Source organism: Papio anubis, chromosome 13 (assembly GCF_008728515.1).
Source record: "Papio anubis isolate 15944 chromosome 13, Panubis1.0, whole genome shotgun sequence".
Classification (NCBI taxonomy): Eukaryota; Metazoa; Chordata; class Mammalia; order Primates; family Cercopithecidae; genus Papio; species Papio anubis.
In genome coordinates, this window is record NC_044988.1 from 11,943,615 (window position 1) to 11,959,256 (window position 15,642).

The following is a 15,642-nucleotide window of genomic DNA, read 5'->3' on the forward strand; positions in this document are numbered from 1 at the left end:
CCAAAGTGCTGGGATTACAGGCGTGAGCCACCGTGCCCAGCTGCATTGTACTTATTTTTTTAATATCCCTTTTTTTGTATGTTTAACTATCATACCTTTTGATATTTTCCTGGTAATTTTTAATTTTTCAATTAGCGTAGGTTCTTGGCTTATTTTAAATTTAAGGTTATACTGTAATATTGTTACATATATTTCTAAATTATATGAGAGTTAATATCCTTTAATCATGGAAAAGTATCTTTGTGCAGGAGACTAGTTTCAGATTTGCCTGAAGTTTAAGACTGTCAGTGTTTAATGGATTCTTGAGATTTTGTTACAAACTATTTTGGTACACTTTCTCACCCTGCTCTCAGTAAATCTATAAGCCACAGTTCTAATCTGCATTACTTATCTTCAGTTGAAGCGAACAAACTCGAAATTTAAATCAGTGCATGTAATCACCTTCCTCTTTAAGAATAAGTTTTACATGAGAAGTAGCCATGTATTAACACTAGCGGGACTTTGTGGCCAGTCTACCCGGAGTTCCAGACAGTCTGGCTTTAGGAACCAAATCTGTTCTGTTTTGGCTATATTTTGGTGTCACCTGTTTTGTCACAGTTTGGTGATCATTGTCTTCGTTTGCTTAAATATTGATGGGGTAAAGATTGTGGGTTCTATGGGTGACACTGTCTACTAGGACGGTGGCAGGGATTGTAGGAATTTTCTAGTTAGTGAATGTTTATTTTGTTGGCGTGATTCAGGGAGAGATCCAGTCTAGAGAATTTTGCGTGCTCAGGGAATCATCATCTGCTCCCTCAAACAGATGTTTCCCTTCCCTCTACCTTTCCTTTGCCACCATAAAAGAGAGGAGAGATTCTACAGAACATGCAGGCTGACTGCCAATTGCATTTTAGCTAAATTCCAGACAGGTGGGTTTTAAAAAAATTATTCTTATATAATCTCTGGCTTTTCAGATCTTTATACCTTCTAGTAATGCTGCTATTATGTATACAAAATTATTTGCCCAAGGGTTAGATACTGAAACCACACCATTTCTATGAGGAAAGGCATAAATAGACGTTCAAGGTTTTTTTTTTTTTTTAATGATTGGACTTGTGGCTGTATTCTATGTGGTTATTTTCTAGAACTCAGATTCTGATACTGATTTTTGTCTTGTTATGTATTGCTAATTTTTTTGTATGCAAAATATGTAGATAGAGGAATTTATCATTTTTATTTTAAGAATTTTTATCATACACTTTTTTCATTCAAAATTTATTTTGGAGAAAGTTGTACATTAGTGTATAATAATACATTTTGGTTAAACCTTTATGATTTCAGGACAAAAATTGCTCAAGATATTGAAAGGCTAATACATCAGAGTGATATCATAGATCGTGTGGTATATGACTTAGATAACCCAAAGTAAGTCTTGATTTTAATAAACTTTTATTAGTTTTGAGTTTTTCTATAAAATTTTAGTATTATTTCTAAAAGGTAAAAAAATATTCTGTGAAAAATGTTGGTAGTTTTTAAAATAATAAAAAAATAGTTAATTTATAACTAGTTGCGACTTAATTAGGTTTTCATCCTTTGGGATGTAATGGTAATGGCAAGTCATGTTTACCTACTTAACTCTATCACGAGATTTTGTTTGTTTTTAGGTAGATTTTTAATGGGCTTAAGGTAATGGTTACACAGTGATGTTGTATTTTTAAAGAACTGAAATTACTTTCACTAGGAGAGTGGATATTTTACATGAAATGCTGGCTTGTCCTGCAATACTGAGCCTTCGTTTCATTGGGATAACAAGTTACCATCCCTTTAGAAGGAGCATCTGCTTGATCCTTCTCCACAGTCCTCCCCATACCCTGTTGTCTCTCGCTGCTTATAATTGGCTCATTTAGGTTGCCTGCTCAATCTTTGGAATGCATTTTTTTTTTTTTTTTGTGATCCTTGATGTGTTAGTCATTTACTATTTAAGATTGTCACTGATATCATCACATTTTAGGATTTAAATATAAGTAAATAAATGAAAATTACAAATACTGAGTTTGACTCTTATTTAGTCAGCTGCCTTCTCGTATGAGAAATTCAATTAGCCCTCAGTGGCTTTCTTCTCTCCCTCAACATACTAATATTTTTGGAAAATTTCACATCTTGCCAATCGTATTTGGAGGAAAAAAGCACTTTTTCTTTTTGAGATGGAGTCTCATTCACTCTATCGCCCAGGCTGGAGTGCTGTGGTGCAGACTCAGCTCACTGCAATCTCTGCCTCTTAGGCTTAAGTGATCCTCCTGCTTCAGCCTCCCGAGTAGCTGGGACTACAGACAAGTGCCACCACACCTGGCTAATATTTTTGTATTTTTAGTAGAGACAGAGTTTTGCCATGTTGGCCAGGATGGTCTCGAACTCCTGACCTCAAGTGATCTGACCGCCTTGGCCTCCCAAAGTGCCAGGATTACAAGCATGAACCACCGTGCCTGGCTAAAACACTTTTTTTTTTTTTTTAAGTTTTGTTAGATAAAACTATAAGCTGTAGCAAAGCTAATGACTACATTTGAAATAATACTGTTATAGAAGAGAAGAAACATATACCTTATTTATTTAATTATTTCAACATTGATAATTCTTTGTCAGATAAGACAGGCAGAGTGGTAGAAGCGGAAACTCAGGAACCCTGAGTGTGGCACACCTGTGCTATTGGACAGAATGACTGAGCATCTTAGAGTCCTGGTCTTCTCTTATTAGAGAGTGGGCTCCAGAAGAGCAAGAGTTTGCATTCAGTCAGGGAACCAGGCAGACATGGGTCTCAAACCGTATCTGGCACCTAGTAGATACATGGTAAATGCTTATTTAATAATCAGTATGTAAAATGACGATTAATACGTGTGCTTCTTCATGCTAATGAAATAACGTAATAGGTAATTTAGCTCTTCGATTTCAAAATAATATTTTTACCTGAGAACCGTGTGGTTTATGAGAATTATTGCTGCTCAGTACAGGTCACAGCGGTTTTAAAAATGTTCTTTTTTGTATAAAAATAAGTATTTTAGAAATGGCATGCATTCAGTGAGGCAAAAGTTCTTACTGTATCAGTATAAACATAAGAACAAGTCTCTAATGATAAGTTTGTCCATAAATGTTATCCACATTTAATGTATTGATTGTGCTTGTTTTGTGCTTCAGCTTAAAAATCATGAGGAAGGTGATATGGCAGTAGTGATGTATTTTTAATTATAATTTTATTTAATTTTTGCTCATCTATTTAAATGCAATGTATTTTAATATATTTAATTTAAAAATTTTATTTAGTTACACCATTCCAGAAGAGGGAGATATTTTGAAATTTAACTCCAAATTTGAATCTGGGAATCTGCGCAAAGTAATTCAAATTAGAAAGTAAGTCACTTAAGATTTTCTCATTTTGTATGTGCACAGATATTTTCCTAATTTTCATCAGATTTCTTTGTCTTCTATTTTCAGAAATGAATATGATCTTATTCTGAACTCAGATATAAACAGCAATCATTATCATCAGTGGTTTTACTTTGAAGTCAGTGGAATGCGGCCAGGTGTTGCTTACAGGTTTAACATCATTAACTGTGAAAAGTCCAACAGTCAGTTTAATTATGGTAAGACAATTTTCCTTCCCAATTGAGATGGCATGCAGGCATCTTAACTGTGGAAAAGGGAAGTTTTTTAAACAAAATTATCAACTTTTAAAAAATGTTTCAGTGTCTTGTTTTCTCTAGTTCCCAAAATTCAGATATTATGCAACATTTGAAATAGGTCAAGCTTTTGTTGGTGAAAAAGAGTTACTCTTGTATAGGCAAGTCCTTTAAAGTGTAATGATTGATTTCATCCAAATTGAATGGAACTAAAGGTTTATTATGTATACTCCAATGGTGACATCTGATTGTGTAATTTTTCTTCTTTAGCCTGTTAATATGGTATATTATGTTGATTGATTTTTGAATGTTGAATGAGCCTTTTTTATTTGGAATAAACCCGACTTGGGATAAACAAATCCCAAGTGGGATTTATTTATTCCAAAAAAAAAAAAAAAAAAATGGAATAAACCCTACTTGGTCATTGTGTATAAATTGCTAATATTTTGTTAATATTTTTTTCATTTCTACTAATGAGGGATATTGGTCTATAGTTGTCTTTCTTTCTTGTTTTTTTTGTTTGTTTGTTTGGTTTGGTACTGTATCTGCTTTTGGTATCATGGTATTACCTCATGAAATGAGTTGGGAAGTGTTCCCTCCTCTTATTTGCTGGAAGCACTTGTGTAGCATTGGTGTTAATTCTTAAACTTTGGTGGAATTCTGCAATGAAACCATCTGAATCTGGAGAGTTCCTTTCTTGATAGTCTTTTAAACTAGAAATGTAACTTTTTTTTTTTTTTTTTGAGATGGAGTCTTGTTCTATCACCCAAACTGGAGTGCAGTGGTGTGTCTGTGGCCAACTGCAACCTCCACCTCTCAGGTTCACGTGATTCTCCTGCCTCAGACCCCCAAGTGGCTGGTACTATAAGTGCGTGCTACCACGCACCTAATTTTTGTATTTTTAGTAGAGATGGGGTTTCACCATGTTGGCCAGGCTGGTCTCGAACTTCCTGACCTCAAGTGATCTGCCTGCCTTGGCCTCCCAAAGTGCTGGAATTACAGGTGTGACCCAGCACGCCTAGCTAGAAATGTAATTTCTTGAATAGTTTTAGGGGTATTCAAATTATCACTTTTATCTTGAGTGAGTTGTGGTAGTTTGTGCTTTTTAGGAATTGGTGCTTTTTAGGAATGGACCAATGTGCAGGGTTGTTTGTAGTGTTCTCTTACTATCCTTTTGATTTCTGCAGGGTCTGTAGTGATAGCCCCTAATTAATTCCTGCTAATGATAATTTCTTCTCTTTTTTTCTTTGTCAGTCTAACTCTAGAGGTTTATCAGTTTTATTGACTGTTTCGAAGAACTAGTGTTTCATTTCATTGGTTTTCCCTACTATTTGTCTCATGAGACCGTTTTAAAAAAACTCTGAGTTGTACCCACAAATATCTTTAAAATATAGCCTCATTCAAGGTTTTTGTGTTTAGTACTTTAATATATACAAAACTAAGGATTATTTGTAAGACACCTGGTAGTCAAACATTATGCCTGTGGAAAATAACGTACTTGTATGAACTTAATATCAGCATTTTAAAATTGAAACATCAAGTTTCAAGTATTAATGTTGTAATGACAATCTTTTTGTGTAAAAGAAAAGATTTTTTTTTTTTTCTGGCATACAAGAAAGCTTACACTGGGGCTTGAGAAGAAACATATATATGACAAGTTACAAAATCTCCAAGGTCTCAACCATTTGTTGGAAAGATTGAAAAGCTTTTAATGACTGAGACATGAAATATTTTATCATCCATTTCATTTAAATCCTCTAAGTTGTTAAAAGCACGAATATGATCATGCTCTTTAAGGGGACATTTCTGAAAATTAAAGCTTTCAACAGTTGAAGAGGTTGTTCCCAATTGTCATTATTTATGTGGAAAATAGGATATTGTATACTCTAGAATTACTTCACATGTATGAAAAAAGCTTTAATCAGATTCATTTATTTAATGAAATAATTGTAGGAAGACTTGGTAGCATAATACCTGGTTTAGTTATAAACACTTTTTTAAGATTTTTAAATGGTTTAAGTAATTAATTTTTAAATGTTTATTCTTTTAAATATGTATATTTTGACTAAAAGTTCAGCGAGTATATGGATTTATGTGAATAATGATAGGAATATTCTTGATGCAGTCTATTTCACATTCCTTTGTGATTTTAAACTACTAACTATGGAATGTGATATTTCTCAGAAATATTTGTTAACCTTAAACTTTCAATTAATTTTAAAAATTACCTTAATTGAAACCCATTCAAAGTATTATCAAAATAAGTAAAGAAACCTAGCGATTTCTCTATTTAACTTGTAATGATGCTATATAATATTTTTAGAGGAGAAAAGAACAATTAATTAAATTAATTTTGTTGGTATGTTGGGTGCTCCTTATGAGTTAAATATAAAGGCATATTTATTCCTGACATAATAGTCAATATAATTTTCAGAAGTGCTACAACTAGATTGCATTTTTACTAACTATATTCACTTAAAAATAGAACTCTTAGCACTTTAAACTTTATAAAAAAATAATATTTTAAATTAAAAATACATGTTTTGGAGCAATGCTTCTCTGTTTCTTAAAAAAACCTATACCTTTATGTGATAGATAAAATAATTCCTCTAGTGTCATTTGAAATTTTAAAATGAATAAAATTCTGTAATTAAAGCTAATTCAAAGCAGTGGGACAGATGGCTGCTTTATTTTTAAATTTCCTCTCCTTCTTCCCCCTTCTCCTTTGGATATTCTTGTATGTATATCACACTTTCCAAACTCACTATGTAGTGAATTTGGAAAACAGAATGGTGTTAAGAAAAAAATAAAACCATTGACAATGCATCATCCAGAGATAATCACTTTAACATTTGTTGCTTCTTACCAGCCTTTTTTATAATGCAATGTATGATTTCTGCTTACATATAGTTATGCATTTATTTTTAAAAAAGAAGTCTCATAACCCATGCAATTTCATATTCTGTATTTTAATCAAAATTTATGTTATCAGCATTTTTTTCTGGTTATTAAATATTCCTGTGAAACATTGTTTTAGGAGACATCCAATGGAAGTACTATAATTTATCCAAACCTTTCTTTATAAGACAGTTGTTTCTGATTACTTTCTATTTTAAATATTGCTGAGATAAACATTATTATACATAGATATTTGTGTTTATAATTCAGAGAAGTATCTGTATGCCAGGTACACATGCATGTTTTTCTGATGATAAAACAGTAGATATTAATATGGGAAAGTAAGCAAATTAAAACCAGTTTAACGGAAAATCTTTGGAAAAGGAGCATCCAAAAGAACCATTGTTTAACATTTCGTTATCTGTTCTTAAACTTATTCACGTTCACATATATAATTTTAAAATTACATTTTACTCTTTTACAGATTTGGGATTATAGTATGAAAGCTCGTGTGTAACACTACATTTTTTTAAACTATACAATAATTTGTGAAAAAAATTTCCTCATGCCCATTAAATATTATTCAGCAGCATCGTTAGTAATGTCTGTGTAATGTTCTATTGAGTAAGGTACAATAAATGACTTGAATGATAACAGATTGAAGATTTAAGTCTTTCTCCACATTTCAAAATTATAAGCTGTCTTGCAGTAGATACCCTTAATTATTTGTTTTCATATATGTGTCTGATTATTGTCATGAATTCTTAGAAGTTGCATTTCTCAAAGAGAATGAACATATGTTGCTGAAGACTAGGGAAAATGGGTACTACAGTGCTGGTGAAGTATTAAATTAGTTCAGCCTTTTTGAAGTGCATTTGATAGTATGTTTTCAGTGTTTATATTTAACAGCATCCATCCGGATTTATTTTGGTATTTTCTGTGAATTGGGATTTAACTTAATCCTATTCTTAGTGGTTAAGTAGCTACAACTAAATTCATTCTTTCTCCAAAGAGTTTTAAAGTGTCGTCGATGGATTTATTGAATTGTTAGACATTTCACATTTACAACTGCATACCTGGTCCACTAATGAAAGGTACGAAATATCATTCAGAAGCCATTAAACATTGTTACTCTGTTTTGGCTGTTACAATGGTCAGGTTAGTAAAAACAGATTAGAACCTGATTGATAAAATGTCACCATAACTTGCTTATAATTCCTCACTTTTTGAATTTGAATTCAATTATTTTGACCTCTTACGCATGTGTCCCCATTGGTTTGAAACACCACGGTTCTCATAATCTGTGATCCTACATACTAGTTATGTTTGGGGGTTTTTTGTTGCTCTAGTACCACTGTGTTTCTAATTTATTTTGACTTTAAAATATAGTCTAACATCCTGTAGTTCTTTTCAAAAACAATTTACAGACGTTTCTACCTATTTTTTCTGAATAGTTTATTCTGAATATGATTCACAATAATTTTATCAAATACCAAAAATTTCCATTGGATTAAATTTGTAGACTAGTTTGGGAGGGACAGAATTTTTCATATCCAGTCTTACTACTAAGGCACATGATGTTTTGTTTTGTTGATTCAAGTTTTTTTATGCCTTCACCTATGTTTTTTAGTTTTCTTTTTGTAAGTTTTATATTTCTGTTTACCTTTGTTTCTGTCATGAAAGAGTTTTGTGAAAGAGTACTCCTATTTTCAAACATTGTTTCTATTAAGAAAGCTATTGATTTTTATATATTTACTTGAAAATCAACCTTCTTGCTGAACTTTTTATTAGTTCTTGTAGTTTCTGAGTTGGTACTTTGGATTTTCTTGATAAATACCTAGAATTCTGTGATTGATAGCTATATTGTGTATCTTTCATTGTTTTTGAATAGAATTTTGACAATGTTTAAAATAAAAGGGATACACTGGGCATCCTTGTATTTTATTTTAACTTTAATGGGAATGTTGCTAGTATTTACATTAAGCGTATTCTTGTTTTGAGATACATATTTTTCTGTTTCTCAAAATAGAAATAAAGAATTTCTATTTTTTAAAAAATCAGATTTAAAAAAATTTTTGCATTTATCAATAAATGTAATGTGACCATATTAGTCTATAACCTTTGAATGTGTTGTATTGTGTTAATAATATTCCTCTTATTAAGCCATCCTTGGATTTTAGAAATAAGTCAGCTTGGCTGTGTGAATTGATCTTTTATGATGCAGCTATTTTTGTTTGTTAAAATTGTGTTTTAAGGTTTTACATCATAAGTTAGACAAGTCAGTTTCCTTTTTGGAAACTATCTTTGTCTAGTTTTGGAAGGAGGCTGATCTGACTTTGAACACTTAAATGTAAAGGCTTTTATTTCTCCACCCTATGTTCTGGAGCAGTTGAAATAACATATGTTTTAATGAAATTTGCAAAAAATGTGCCTCTAAAACTCTCTGATTTTGTACCCTTTAATTGGGTAAGAGGGGGTGCTTTTGAACTTTTTCAGAGTTTTCCACAGCTCAGTCTAGACTAGTTTTTTATTTTTTGTTGAGGGAGTCTTGATAATTTGTATTATATATTTTTAGGTAAGTGACATTTAGATTTTAAAAATTCAGTAGCAGAAATTTGTGTGCTATCTGCAATATGTATATTGCTTATTTTCTGGCTTAGTTTTTTCCAAGTTTTTGATACTTAAAACTTAAATTTGTTGTTTTACAATTTTAAAAAGCTGGTGTATTCATTATTTCTATTGGAATTTTTTTTTTTTTTTTTTTTTGGAGACGGAGTCTCACTCTGTCGCCCAGGCTGGAGTGCAGTGGTGTGATCTTGCTGCAAGCTCTGCCTCCTGGGTGCAAGGAATTATTCTGCCTCGGCCTCCCGAGTAGCTGGGACTACAGGCGCACATTACCATGCCCAGCTAATTTTTTGTATTTTAGTAGAGATGGGGTTTCACCGTGTTGCCCAGGCTCTTCTCAAACTCCTGAACTCAGGCAATCCACCCGCCTCAGCCTCCCAAAGTGCTAGGATTACAGGCGTGAGCCACCATGCCTGGCCTGGAATTTTTTATACTTATTAATTTATCCCTTTACCTCTCTGCAAGTTGATTTTTTTCTTTTTCTAACTTCTAGTAGGTTTACCTAAATTTATTTTTGTCTGTTGATCAAAGTAAGTTTCGAATTTTCTCTTGATTACAACTTCTGTATTCCCCTTCCAAATTTTAATATTAAGATCTCTTTGTTATTTTTTGTATTACTTGTATGCAATGTTGGTATCCTTTAGATTAGAATTATTTAGGCATGAGTTTATATTTTAATTGGTTGTATTATTTTTGTGAAGACTTTTTTCATTCTTTCAAATTTTAATCCATTTTGTTCACTGGCATGGAATTTATGATTTGCAGTAATTTTTTGTGGCTTAATATCTGGTCAGTTTTTGTGTTCATGGGCACTGAGAAAATAATATTCATTCTTTGTCGGCAACATAATGTAACATATATTATTTAGTGAGGAGAAAAAAAATGTTTTTCTTTTTACTACTCACACCACTTCCAACACTTTTGTGCCCAATGTGTGGGGATTTTCTCCACACATTCCAGTTCTCCTACTCTCCATACACCAACTGGTGTCCTTCCTACAATTCAGTTACGATACAAACTACCTGGAGTTAGTGCAGACCTCAAGGATTAAGGACTCAGTCTCCCACGACTGCCCCTCACTTCAGATGCCAATCAAAAGTAGTGGGTCCCCAGGTTACCATACTTCTCTCTGACTTAGTTACAAACAGGGGTTCCCATAACCCTCCTCACTTTGATAATTTGCTATGGCAGCTCACAGGACTCAGGGAAACACTGAATTACGATTCCCCGTTTATTATGAAGGATATGATTTAAGGATTCAGATGAACCGCCTGATGAACGGGTAGGTCCAGAAGAGTCCTGGGTACAGGAGCTTTCTTCGCCATGGAGTTGGAGTGCACCACCCTTCTGGCGTGTGGATGCATTCACCACTCAGAAGCTCTCTGAATCCCGTGCTTTGGAGATTTTTATGGAGGCTTCATCATGTTGATATGATTAACTCAGTTTCTAGCTCCTTTCCTTTCCCTTGAGGATGGAGTTTGGCTGAAAGTTCCAAGCTTCTTATCATGGCTTGTTCTTTTTGGTGACCAGTCCCCATCAAGGAGTACACCAAGAGCTGCCTCATTAGAATAGAAGTTGTTTCTATCACCCAGGAAGTTCTAAGAGATTTAGATGCTCTCTGTCAGGGAGTGGGGTCAAAGACTAAATATTAGAACAAAAGATGTTCCTGGCACCTGCATTGCTTAGGAACTGACAAGGGTTTTAGGAGCTCTGTGCCAGGAACTGGGGGGTAGAGACCAATATGTATAGAGAGATTTCTTATTATTTCATATTTGGCTGGGCACGGTGGCTTATGCCTGTAATCCCAGCACTTTGGGAGGCTGAGGTGGGTGGATCACAAAGTCAGGAGTTCGAGATCAGCCTGACCAACATGGTGAAACCCCATCTCTACTAAAAATACAAAAAATTAGCCGGGCTTGGTGGCGCGTACCTTGTAATCCCAGCTACTCAGGAGACTGAGGCAGGGGAATTGCTTGAACCCGGGAGGTGGAGGTTCCAGTGAGCTGAGATTGTGCCATTGCACTCCAGCCTGGGTGACATAGTGAGACTCTGTCCCCGAAAAATATATTATTTCATATTTTTTATTATATATCTATTCAACTTTCTATAGCTGTTTATTTTTTGTCTTCTCTATCTGCCTAAGACTTAAAAATACTCAACAGTCTCAGTTATGTTGTGTTTCTGTCAAGCCTTCATTTAAAAAATATTTTTTTCTATTTTAATGTGGGGTTACTTGGCACATAGAATTTTGTAAGTTTTCCATGTTCCTTTTGCATATCCCTTTAATAGTATAAAATTATCACATTTATCTCATTCAGCATTTTTTGCCTTGAATTCTGTTTTTATATTGGTTTGAATTTGCTTGATGTATATTTGCCTTTTTTTCCATAAATAAGAGGTTGGATTTTGTTGTTTGACCATTTGTCTTTTAATAGACAAGTTTGACCTATTTAAAATTCTTATGGTTGAGGTGTTTGGGTGTTTATGCTTTCTGTTTTTGTGCTTCTTTGTTGTTTATTTTTTATTTAGTGTGACACTTATTTTAGCTGTGGAATCCAAAATGTAAAATGCAAAAAAAAAAAAAAAAAAATTTTTAAAAAGCCCCTAAACCTCAAGATACAGATCATGAGGCATATTCTGCATTGGATTTTTCAGTCTTGCTCCATCTGCCTTAAGTTTAATAGAGATTCCTTCCAGATTCTGAGAAGTTGTCTATTGTGAGTTTTCTTTTTATTTCCATGTTTTCATAAGTATTTAGGAAGATAGTAGAAGCTATGGAGCTGTTTAGGTAGATGTAATATTTTATTAAACTTATCTTTAGATTTGTTAGGTCAGTACAACATAAAGCAAATCTTGGTTTGTCTTAACATTAACAGAATTAAAAGAAAGGGACCAAAATATTTTGGTAAACTATAATTTAACATTGTAAGCAATAATTCATTGTAAGGGTGGGGGCTGTGACCAAAGAAAGTATGTGCAGTGGAAACGTCTTCATCTGGAAGTATTTGTTTAATTGTCATACGTGATTGAAATGAGGAAGTAGTATCAATTAGGAGAGTAGCTTATTGTCTGTAAAAAAATTTTTTTTTTGGCCGGGCGCGGTGGCTCAAGCCTGTAATCCCAGCACTTTGGGAGGCCGAGACGGGCGGATCACGAGGTCAGGAGATCGAGGCCATCCTGGCTAACCCGGTGAAACCCCGTCTCTACTAAAAAATACAAAAAACTAGCCGGGCGAGGTGGTGGGCGCCTGTAGTCCCAGCTACTCGGGAGGCTGAGGCAGGAGAATGGCGTAAACCTGGGAGGCGGAGCTTGCAGTGAGCTGAGATCTGGCCACTGCACTCCAGCCTGGGCGACAGAGCGAGACTCCGTCTCAAAAAAAAAAAAAAAAAAAAAATTTTTTTTTATTGGGGCGTGCTGATTGGGGGACTATTTGAGTGTTGGATTCTAGAAAATGTGCCCGATAGAGGTCTTGTTCTTTGGCAATGTCTCCAGAAAGGAACAGGCTGGCAGTTGCTTCTCTTTCAAGTTGCCCTTTTCTTTGAGCTTTTAAAAAGTGATTCTGTTGAATACTTAGTGTTTCTCGTAAGTGAATGATCCTAAAGTTAAGCAGTTTAAAAATATTTATGTTTTGTACTGTATTTTTAATTGTAAAGAGAATACCGCCTTTGAAATACTGAATTTGAGAATGTATGTCAATAAATAGTAGTGCTATCTGTTTCAATCCATCACCCCCGTTTTACCACCCATTACTTGGAAGGGATTTGCTGAAATTACCACTAGATGGCAGTCTTGCATTTTAGTACCAAGCTTCTCTTTCACTTTCTCTCCATCTTTGTTTTTCTCAGATATTTGAGGATTTTCAACTGCCTTCTTAAATAAATTGAACATGTTTGGAACCAGGCAATAAAGTAGAATTTTGAAGTCTAGCCTGTAACATTCTCAACCCTTTGCCCGTGTTAGTTAATTCAAGACTTCTCTGCCTCCCTAGAATGGATTAGTCCCCCTTGCAAATGTTCCTCATACATTTTTACCTTTTGGGGTGCTCTTTACAGTTTAATATTATTTAGCTGTGTGACTTTCCTACATTTCCTTTTTCTCTTTACATGTAATTAGTATTTTACATTGAGGTACTTTGAGACTATCTAAATATCTTGTTCCTTCTCAAGATTTTAATTTATTCATATCAGTATAGACTTGGTTTCCTATTTGACTCGAGTTATAATTTGCTGCTATCATTATTTATTTTGATATTCAAATTGTCCATGGTTTGGCCAGTGGGATACCATTCATGCTGGTGTGTGTGCCCTTTTGAGATATCCCTATCTTTCCTTATGGGTGCCCTTGCTTTTTGGCACAACAAGATGCTTAAGGCCTATCTTGCTTTTCCCTGCCCCTGAATGAAATCTGCCATTTCTCCGAAGAGTGCCGTTTTGCTTTAGTAGTGAATGGTGTTTATTTTTATTTTTTTTTATTTTTTTGAGACGGAGTCTTGCTCTGTCACCCAGACTGGAGTGCAGTGGCCGGATCTCAGCTCACTGCAAGCTCTGCCTCCCGGGTTTATGCCATTCTCCTGTCTCAGCCTTCCAAGTAGCTGGGACTACAGGTGCCCGCCACCTCGCCCGGCTAGTTTTTTTTGTATTTTTTAGTAGAGACCGGGTTTCACCGTGTTAGCCAGGATGGTCTCGATCTCCTGACCTCGTGATCCGCCCGTCTCGGCCTCCCAAAGTGCTGGGATTACAGGCTTGAGCCACCGCGCCCGGCGTGAATGGTGTTTAAAACCCAAGATCTGGCTGGGCGCGGTGGCTCACGCCTGTAATCCCAGCACTTTGGGAGGCCAAGGTGGGCGAATCACCAGGTCAGGAGTTCAAGACTAGCCTGGTCAACATGGTGAAACCCCATCTCTACTATAAAATACAAAAATTAGCTGGACATGGTGGCGGGTGCCTGTAATCCCAGCTACTAGGGAGGCTGAGGCAGGAGAATCGCTTGAACCCAGTAGGTGAAGGTTGCAGTGAGCCGAGATCGCGCCACTGCACTCCAGCCTGGGCAACAAGAGTGAAACTCTGTCTCAGAAAAAAAAAAAAAAAAAAAGAAATTCTCTTGAAAACCAAGATCTGTACACGTGGTATACACATTGCTATTGGGTTATTAGCAAACTATCTCAATGAACAGTTAGAGAGTATATTTAGTACCTACATAATATTTACATAGAAATTCACATTTGTAGTGGTTTCCATATTTGAATGTACATGTTTATATTTGTGTGTATATAATCACACAAACACACATACACGCCATGAGGTTATACTTATACCTTAACTTTCAAGCAAATAACACAGGCTTTATTCTTGTTTTCTTTCCATATTTACAACTTTCTTCTCCAAGATAGATAATTTTGGGCCCCATTATCCATATAACTTATTAGATCAATTCCAGTTTATGTAACAGTCTCCGTATTGTCTATTTGGACAGATGCCTTCCTCCACCTTATTGAGGGTCTGATATCCCAAATCAGTCTTCTTTCCATCCTCCTGCATGGGTTCCCTCCCTGTTTGTTTTTTCATTTTGTTTGTAATTTCTAGTTTTAGTACACTGTGATCAGAGAGTTTGTAATATTTCTATTTTGTGAAATTTACTGTTGTTTTCCTTGTGATGTAATACAGTATCAATTTTTATGAATGTATTGTGCTATTGAGAAGATATATTCTTTATATCTTATATCTTAATATATCATCATCAAATTCCAAGCAAAGAAGTTATCTTTGCTTAAAATTTGCTGATAATATGTTGTCATATATATTATCAATTTTTATGAATGTATCATGTGCTATTGAGAAGAAGATATAAAGAATATATCTTCGGCCGGGCGCGGTGGCTCACGCCTGTAATCCCAGCACTTTGGGAGGCCGAGGCGGGCGGATCACGAGGTCAGGAGATCGAGACCATCCTGGCTAACACAGTGAAACCCCGTCTCTACTAAAAATGCAAAAAATTAGCCGGGCGAGGTGGCGGGCGCCTGTAGTCCCAGCTACTCGGGAGGCTGAGGCAGGAGAATGGCGTGAACCTGGGAGGCGGAGCTTGCAGTGAGCCGAGATCGCGCCACTGCACTCCAGCCTGGGCAACTAAGCGAGACTCTGTCTCAAAAAAAATAAATAAATAAAATAAAATAAAAGAATATATCTTCACATAAGAAGATATATTTTTCGTCTGTATCAGGATGAGACATTTGACATTTAGATGTAAAAATTGCCATATTGATTATGTTATTGGGTTCTCTATGTTTTGTTTTCTTGTTCAATTCATCCATCTTATTCTGAGAGTGGTGCTTTGAAGACTATTATCAATAGTATGTCACTGTCAATTTCTCTTTGTATCTCCTGTAGTTTCTGCTTTATGTAGGAGGTTGATCTTATCGGATGCATTGATATTAAGTATTATATTTTCATTATGAATTGTGACTTTGTCATTA

At 34.9% G+C, this 15,642-nt stretch overlaps 1 protein-coding gene across 1 annotated transcript in view; it reads left to right on the forward strand.

The window, feature by feature from the left end:
- The window catches only part of AGTPBP1 (ATP/GTP binding protein 1), a 198,666-nt gene that overhangs the window by 118,218 nt on the left and 64,806 nt on the right, over positions 1-15,642 (forward strand). Inside the window, 3 exon segments of the mRNA XM_021927597.2 lie at positions 1,321-1,404; positions 3,295-3,381; positions 3,466-3,614. Of these exon segments, the coding sequence (XP_021783289.1) occupies positions 1,321-1,404; positions 3,295-3,381; positions 3,466-3,614 (320 nt within the window).